The 9,495-nt window shown below is 40.7% G+C and overlaps 1 protein-coding gene across 1 annotated transcript; it reads right to left on the bottom strand.

Annotated features, from left to right (window-relative positions):
- Positions 1–571: 571 nt before the first annotated feature.
- Positions 572–8,913, bottom strand: LOC119070053 (receptor-mediated endocytosis protein 6 homolog). The gene is made up of 12 exons (XM_037174348.1): positions 8,497–8,913; positions 7,591–7,767; positions 7,140–7,292; positions 6,691–6,932; positions 6,432–6,626; positions 3,282–6,371; positions 3,106–3,223; positions 2,944–3,040; positions 2,399–2,873; positions 2,169–2,339; positions 1,989–2,085; positions 572–1,777 (listed from the first exon to the last, which is right to left on the bottom strand). Exons 2-12 carry the CDS (start codon positions 7,735–7,737, stop codon positions 1,637–1,639), a joined length of 4,926 nt encoding a protein of 1,641 aa, XP_037030243.1. The 5' UTR covers positions 7,738–7,767; positions 8,497–8,913; the 3' UTR covers positions 572–1,636.
- Positions 8,914–9,495: the final 582 nt, after the last annotated feature.

Raw genomic sequence — 9,495 nt, 5'->3', positions numbered from 1 at the left:
GTGTAAATGTAGTTGATCCCAGACGAAGCGGAGGTCAATAAACACATAAAACCGCGCCTTTTCACTTTAATATAATTGATTTTTCGTGTTGACGCGTTAATTATACTGATTTTCATTCAGGGACACCAAAACGGTCACATTCTCCCACCAGATAGAGAGCCAAAACAACAACTTTTTCTCTCACCTTTTCTTTCACTTTTCGTTCGCAGTTGCATCATTTTTCCATCCCACTCCTCTCACTTTTTGAGTATTGCTAAGCAGTGAGTTATATACAGCAGTGTTTGTTGTTATGTTTTGTTCGGAATGTGACTTTTTGGTCAGCCTAAATGAAAAACAGTATAAGTCAGAACAAAGAGGTTAGTTTTTTGGCCATGGTGGTGTAAACAAACCTTTTTGTTCCTAGACTCATAATATACTATTTCATGCGTGGGTTGTGTTTTTCCCTATTTTCTCCCCTCGACAGGCCATGAGAAAATTGTGTTTGCTTGACGACTGGTCGAATGACATTTCTAGTGAGAAACGTGAGTGGGGAGAAAATAGAACTTTTCTCATTCGAACTGTCACTTTGTTCATGCTTTCGAAAATGGTATGGCGAATCGATGTTATCGTTTCGTGGAGAAAAACAGCAAAACACAACATGCACGCATGAAAAGCGCTGTGTTCACCTCTGAGAGATATAGGAAATTCCAACTCGAGCGAAAGTGTTGAAATTTCCTATTTTCTCCCCTCGGTAAACAAATAACTATTACATTCCACATACAAAGAAAACCGTACTTTTCATGTTTAAAGCACTCATTGCGAAACCCCCAGAATGTTAAATCCATTACATAAGTCGAGACAAAGATTAAAAGTCTCTTCTTCGTGTGTTGATTGACCTCGGCTTCGCCTCGGATCAACATCAAATTTACACACAAAAGACTATTGCTTCAAACTTCAGAGGACGAAGAAAAAAGCTGCTTGTAAGCTAGTGGAAGTGTATCTGTAGCCCGAGTTGCTACATTGAACCATCATATGAATTATACAAATTAAGGCCAGGTTAAGGCGCCTTACACACAATGTAAACATTAGCGATGTATAACGCCTTAACTTGACCTATATGCATACACTGCAGATGAAATGTCAAAACACACTCGGCTGAGTTGTTACTTTATCGATAAGAAGATAAATTAGCTCTTCGGGACGCCAGTTTCGAGTGAAGATTTTTCTAAAGCATTAAATTCATTGTAGCATAATAGGTCCAACGACAGTTCGCCCGTAGAAAAGGATTACGGCTCTTATTTTTAACAATAACAAAAGGTTCATAAAAGACAGTTTCATCTGTCAATGTAACCAGATGAGATGGACAGAACGGGAGAATCTTCAATAAATTGTTTGTTTTTTATAAATTGTCATCAATTACAAGCCTTGTCGTTCTGCTATATATTTGAAAAAATATTTTGTTTTTTTCTAATTTAAATTTTTTATCTTAAATTTTGTATACCGCCAAAAGCACCAATTTAATCGATTTGCTCAATTTTTTCCATCTCATTCGTCCCCCCCGTTATGCATATTTACACTAAACAACCTTTTCGTTCCGATCAACACAACAAAATGCTTTTTACTTCCGATATATTCAATTAATATGCCGCTCTGCATACTAATTGCCATAGTCCATTGTTTTGATAAATGTTACAGCTGAACTGAACTGTGTCCACCAATAATGATCCTCGCCCTCCAATTTTTCGCCGATAAATGCATTCACATATTGAATCGTTGATAGAAGATACGGTGGATTAGCCTGCACAAAGAAGGAACATGATTTTCGATTGGCCACGGAAACAATCATTCAAATTTTCAATTCAAAGTGCCGGACTAGTTATCAAAAAGCCCTTTGGGAAGACCCGAATTTCCAGTATGGCCAGTGCGGCACTCTAAGTTACCCATAATTGAATTGCTGACCAAAAGTACCTTGTCATAAGACAAAGTGGTGACGCAACAGAAACACTCACCTTGATGACAACGTAGATCAAAACTGGTACTAAATCATCGGCCGAAGGCACTCGACTTGAAGCCATTTGTAGAAGATTCATAATGCTTGTGATAGACCTACACCATTTCCGCAAAAAAGAAAAGAAATTTTTTCATTATGGAGCAACCATGACGACCGAACGTGACCACTATTCACTCACCTAACAACACATTGTACCTTTTCCCTAGGCGTTTTGTAGGCTGAAATGTAGGAGATTTGTTGCTGAGCAAATGGCCATGGTGCCTCGACGAGAAACTCTTGTGGAATACGTAACGCTGGATGCGATGGACTGATTAGCTGTGACAATTTTCGGATGTGTTCACGCAGAACTCTGTTCAAGAAGATGCGAATCAAACGGTTGAAAGAAAAGAAACAAGTGAAATGACTTACTCGTCACGTGAAACATCACCGTCATCGTTGGGAAACATGACCTGCCGATAGAGTCGCTGCAATAAGACTCGTTCGATGCAAACTCTAGCCTCTTGTAGTTGCCATCCAACCATTCCGTACAGTATGCCGTCGTTGCTTAACTCATCCATTAATTTGCCCATAAATTCATCGATAAAATCGATCTTCTCGTCTACCACCGTCAACGTAGAAAACTCCTCTTGGAAGTGTTCGATTGTTGTCTCACGCTTCTCCAGGAACATGCGAACGCAGACCATAATCAAATGACGATTGCACATATCACGGTCGTTGCGTAGTCGATCCTCAAAGCGATCGATATTTTCCAGTGCAGACAGCAGATGCTGACGATACCGCATCAAATATTGCAGATAGCTTTGTCGCTTGATTAAATCTTGCTGCAGTTCGGCAACCAGTTGACGTTGTTGAATTGGATCGAGTAAGTTCAGACATCGAATAGCTGATGGACGTTGGAGAAATTGAAGTTTGAGATTTTGCAAATGTTGGAAGGATGGTCAGAAGTTACTTACCTTCTGATACGAATGATATTTGCTGTAGATTCTGTAGGTTCAGTGCTTGTGCCAACTGAATTTGAAGGTAGGTCAGAAGGGGTGGCGTTTTGTGACACTAAAAGAAAGCAATTTCGTTACGTCAGTAAAATTCAACTGCGGAATAAGTCAAGATATACTCACACTGGTATGCCTGAAATCGGCTGTGTGTAAATCAGTGGTCGACAGAACCAGTCTGAGTTTACGTTTCGCATTATTAAACCAATACGATGAATCGTCCAAAAGCAAACCGGCCTCGTTTCTGCAATCGCCACGAAATTAGTTAACAATTTTTGGACAACAGAAAATATTCTCCTTACCTCTGGTCGATATCCGACTGCGAATTCTTTCTTGGATTGCCCACCGAATCGGAATTGGTCGCCTCACTGGACGACGAAATTTTTCTTCGATATTTTGCCAGAATGTCTTCGCTAGTATCGAAAAAGGAAATGGGTTCGTTGCCATTGAAACCGTTTGTAGCCGCTGATGCATCAGCCCCATCTAGTCCAACCGAACCGATGGCCCTTCCATTGCCACCAGTAAAATCATCTTGACCGCCTCGTTTCTTGCTGTGACGGTTCTTAAAGCCTTGCTTGATTTTGTTGAAGAAACTCGTCCCATTCGATCGCACCACGTCAGGTCTGCGCAGATAACTGCGATCATTTTTATCGGCCGACGAATCAAAGCTTATGCTTTTAGGAATTGCGCCGGTATATTTGCTCGGTCGGTTGACTATATCATCGTTCATGAAGTCGTCGCCGTTACTTTCCTGCACGTCATTGTTCAAATTCAGCGACATTGTCTTTTGAATCAACAGAAATTCGTTCCGTTCGTTAGTCTTGTCATCGTCGGTTGCCGATGAATTCACGGCTGGCACAATTTGTAGCGTCGATGTTTTCTGAGTGATAATTTCATGGTTTTCGTAGCTTATACTAGCTGCTTGCCGTACCTGATTCGCCGACATTGCATTACGTCGCCCGTCAACACTAGCAGTACGTTGGTCGTTCGATGTACGTCGATGTTCAACAACGACACTCGAGTAATTGTCCGAACGATTCCTATTAATCGCTGAACGATCAACACTTGGACCTGCCACATCCTCCAAATCCGAGAACAGATTGATTAGATTGGTCTCCGATTTTCGTACACTGTCAGTTGCCGCAGTTCTGGCATCCATTGGATAATCGGGAAAACGATATTCACGTCGTGGATCTGCACCATTCGTTCGCTTCAAACTAGCTGCTAGACTTCCAACGGCTGTTGTTGAATTGCCATCATCACAATTCGAGCTATGGTTCGAAATGCTACTCTCTGCCGAATTCTGTCGTCGGATTCTTGCGTTCACAAAACTATCACGGTCGAATCCTCTATACGGTGTGTTTCGAAAAGCAGCATTTGCGTCCGAGTAGTTTGGTTCATCGCGTGACCGCGATTGAAAACTGGATGGACTGAGAAATCGGATCAATTCTTCCGATTGTAAGCGGACACCTGACTGTCCATTTCGTGAGGCGCTTTCATCAAACATTCGCACATTCGGATAGTCAGATGGTCGCTGCGAGAATGTTATCAAATCGGGTGATCTGAACAAATTGCTGCTTGGTGCACGAGGTGCAAAAAATGGTGAATCAGGTGCACGATTAGGAACTTCAATATCACGTGCCAAATCCGATTCCGATCGTCCAGCGTCAGTTATATCCGAATTGGCAGTAATGCTCTGATTGTCGTCGGTGTCAATTTCCGTAGTTTTCTCCGAATCACTTGCCAGTACATCTGTACTCCACGCTGACTCAGAGCGGGTATCTGAACCTTCCAGAAAGCCGCCTCTAATTCTCGATCCCGAACCTCTGAGCGGGTCAAAATTATCATCGCCTGGCAGAATCACCGAACTGGGAATTAGCGGCGTGGAGAAATTCCGTTCACAGTCCGGTTGTTCAATTGTTTCCGAATCGCTCGCCAGAACGTCTGTACTCCATGTATCCGAGATAATCGATATTGTCTCGTCCACCTCAACCAGTTTCTTGATCTCAAATTTACAAAACTTTTCGTCGATCTCCGATCGAGCTTTGTTCAGGATTTTGGCCATCTGCAACGGTGGTATGGGTGGTGTTTCGCCTTCAGTTACTTGCGACGATGGAGTGTCACGACCCGAAATGTTCGGTGTGCCACGGCCGGAGACATTGGCCGATACCATGTCCGATAAATTGTCGTTTAGATTTTGATCGTTTTCCTCCATTTCGAGAGAACTTGTGACACTGTGATTGCTTTGAGCTTCACTAACTACCTCTAGATTGTCTGATGTATTACCAATTGACTGATCATCGTTGGATAGTGAGAACCTTGTGCGCTTTCTATTGCACATACCGGATTCCACTTCATTGAAGTCGGTGCCAATTTTATCGAGTTCATCCAAATTTTCGGTATTCGGAGCAATCTCGTTGCTGATGTTGTTCATATTGAGAACTTCCTGCTCTGTGAGTAATTGAAACTTACTCTCCTCGTGAATGGCAATCGGAATGACGAGAACCTGTTCGTATTCCAACTGGCCATTTTTGCTTGCAGATCCATTGTGATTTCCGTTCGACAGAACGGACGACGAATCATCAACATGCTCGTTATGATTCATTCCAGCCACATTTAAGCTGATTGTTTTCGCCAATTTTGTCTTCGTCGACTTTCCCAAATTGATAAGGCTTTGCTTCGCCTTATTCATATGCTCGGGAGATGCATGCACAGTCTGTGACTCACTGCCATTCAATACCGTTTCCCATTTATCCGGCAATTGGTCCAACACTTTTCCCAATTTTCTACGATCGTCACCGGATATGATCAGCCCATCGTTGTCCAGCACGTTTCGAAAGAAATCGACGAAAATATTCAGTTCGCTCTGCGTGACCAGCACGTGTCGACGACCGAAATCATTCTGATGCGGAATGGCCATCATACTGACTGAAATGTCATACTCCGTTTCGAGTAACTGATCCATCAGTTCCGATACCAAATTCCGGTCGAACATCTCGAACAACTCCAAGTATTTGGCATCGATGTCCTCATGCTTGACCAGTGCAAGCATCTGTAGAATTTGACCGATTTGAATTAGGTTGAATCGGGCATTTTCGGAGATGGGGGCATCGGAAATGCCAAATAGGTCGGGACTGACGACAGCTGGACATATGAAGTTGGTGAACACCATGTCCGTGAGTATGTCGTTGATTTCTTTCTTGTTGATCAATGCCGTCTTTAGGAGATGGCACATCGTTTGGACCACCCAACGCAATGTGCTCGGAAACAGAGCCCAATTGTCGGACAGCGACTGAATGAACAATTTCGAGAGATGGAACAGCGATGTTATGGTGCTGTTGTGAAATGCTTTGATGGCTTCGTCGTACTCTTTTGTACCTTCTTGACCAAATCTGTAACAAGAAGCATGCGTAAATATATGCATGGTAGCTATACGCTCGCAGTTCACTCACTTTTTCAATTTGATCTTTTGCGGAAAATTGGCGACTGACTTCAAGGTATCTATGTCAAGCAACATATCATCTTCAATCAAAACTTTCATTACCGGTTCGTGGAGTGCAGCCGTTAGAAACAGTTTCGCCGAGAATAGGCTCTCGTGCAAACGATGATAAAGTCTGGAAAAGGCGCATGATCCAGCCCGAAGCATCCTAAAAATGATCAATTCGATGTCACAGTTCGTGTCAACTTAAATCGATTTTATCAGAAAATTACCGCCTCGGATTGCTACTGACAACGATCTGAATTTCGATCAATTCACGTAACAGCCTCAGGACCATATCCACATCCTTGGATAGTATAGCGTTTCCATACAGACCGGTGGCAATCGTTTGCACAATCGAGTTCATATTGTCGGACGTTATTCGGCCCAAACGATCTCCGATTGCTAGGCTCTGGGCAAGGAGATACGGCGAACGGTGCAGAAAATTGAACAGTTCAATGTAGGCCAAGACATGCTGCAAGATTTTAACATTTTAATTTATGTCTGAGAATCTCCAGTTCTAATCAATGAATTGGATTCACAGGCAGTAGTAGCACCGGGAAGTGTATGGACCGGGAACTCAGTTTAAATTTTTTGGTTACCGGAAAATCTTGATTCAATTTCCGGGAAGAAAACATCATTTCCATGTCCGCAAACTGCACCCGATCCGAATTATATTTACCTGATACTTCAGCCCTTTCGCCTTGTGTGCATCAACGAATTTCGTATTCTCCAGTGAATTAGCCTTCTGGCAGCAAACTGATGGACCAGTATCTGGTCGCGATAATATTAAGCTGTTGAGATTCTGTCGTTGTTGTGCACAAATCCACGCCAACTGCGGACCACACAGACGAAAAAAAAAATTAAAATCAATTTTCGGAAAAAATGTCATTTGCATACAAAAACAGAATCAGCACCAAAAAGACACACAACACACCAGAACCGGAAGCAAGTCACATTCATTCATTTAAATTGGTCGTCATCTCGTCTCGTTTAAAATGCAAATGAATGAATGAATCCTCCAATTTCATTCACAAAATAACAACAACAACAACAACAACAACAACAAATACAACTCTGTTACACCAACATAAGGAATGCGTGTATACTAAAAGTCAACCACAATATATTACCTGCGCTACATTCGATGAATTCTTAATTAATGTGTCATTCAGACTGAGAAACGTATTTTGTTCGTTGGAAATGTATAAGTGTTCCTGACGCAACGAATGGGCCAAATCGATGATCTCGAGTAGATTACCCTCGCTGGCTGATTGCATTTTATTTTGATTAATTTGTTCATGTGTTTCCTGCAAAATAGAAGCGATTGTCATTGCACGTCTCGTCGTTTCTTTCTGTGATGTATATAACGTATAACGCAGAATGCTGAAAATATAAACGCCCCCTAAAACGCGAACGAAGAATAACTGCAACAAGAACCGAAAATTATGAAAACTATTTTTACATGTCGTCTAACAAACATTCAGCTAAAAACAACGGCAGACTATAAATAAAGTCATATTTGACACTGCATATAGGTATAATACACGAGTAGACAGATCGCGTATGATGAATGAACAACAACAAATCTGAGGATTTTCTTTCGTGATTTTAATATGACTCGCAACATCACGGGTGTAACACTTTACCATAAAAATTATGGTAAAATACCATCGATTTCAGGCAATTGCCGAAGACAATTAAAAGTTACTATAACAGAAAATCGTTGTTGCCGAAAACTAATAAATTCAGAAAATTAAAAAACGATTCGATGTTTTTGAACGACATTCAACAGGGCTGGTACAAAAATCAAAAATGTTCTAAGTTACACCCCTGTGAAGCACATCCCAACAACAATTTTTAATAAACATTGAATCTCTCGATTCATTATTCTACTACGAATTATATATCGATAGAAACTCAAGGTTACGCAATGTAAATTCTCAATTTTACGATGCATATGACCACTCAATCAATGTAAAGTTTCGTTTGGGAAAAGAGAAAACTTCGAACCCGAAAACCAAATGTGCACTGTTTACCTTATCAAATCACACTGCACTTCCTTCCGTAAAGTAATGTATGCTGATTGAATCGGACGATAAAATCTTTTGGTTTTGTTCAAACGAACAAAAGACAATTTACGTACAAAAACAAAAATATTATCAACACAACTGGCACACGATATCGCTCTTTTTATGTGAAAACAAAAACCAACAAAAGATTTTTTCTTTTTAATAATTTTGCACTTAGACGATCATCGTATATTTGATGGGCTGTAACTGTATTTCGACTATAGTGAAAAACGAAGCTTCAATAACACTTTTAAACGATAAAACTTCACAACATCTATAAAAAAATTGCTTTTTTAATTCCTTTCGATTCTGTCTTTTGTCACTTTTTGTCATCTGTCATTTTTTCCGAATTTATCATTCCCAACGTTCCCAACACACCATATGGAATCGAAAATTTCAAGACAACCGCTCATAAAGCGCTTTTGACAGCACATTCCAGGGCCGTAGCTAGAAAATATATGTTGCATTTTACTGTCAATGAAAATGTTTCATTTTAGCGTAGTAGATAACGAAATGATTGTTTACCAGTGAATTCATACAAACCAGGGCTCACTTTAGAGAATTTTAATTCTGAAAAATTCCGAAAAATTATTTCAGAATTTTTCGGAACTTTTTCGGAATTTTCAGAATTAAAATTGTCTAAAGTAAGCCCTGATACAAACCGTTCATTGCAGGTTGTTGGGGACACCGCAAAAATTGTTATTTATGAGAACGAGTGCAATGTACTATATTAGGCTTGTCACATCATCATAATAAACATAAATATAAATAGGATCGTGTCGGAATTGAATTTTCCTAATGAAGTTGAACGATTTCGTTTTCAAGTGCTTCAGAACAAGTGCGAAGGAACATTGGAATGACAGTTGGCTTCTATGGGAGATAATGTGAGAGAATTTGTAAGTGGGTAGAGGCGCCACATTTTTTTCATAGTACTTCATTCTCTGCGGCTTATTTTCATGTGAACCA

This window comes from Bradysia coprophila, chromosome II (assembly GCF_014529535.1).
Source record: "Bradysia coprophila strain Holo2 chromosome II, BU_Bcop_v1, whole genome shotgun sequence".
NCBI lineage: Eukaryota > Metazoa > Arthropoda > Insecta > Diptera > Sciaridae > Bradysia > Bradysia coprophila.
The sequence above is the reverse complement of the archived record's forward strand: the minus strand, read 5'-3'. Positions and strand labels throughout refer to the sequence as shown.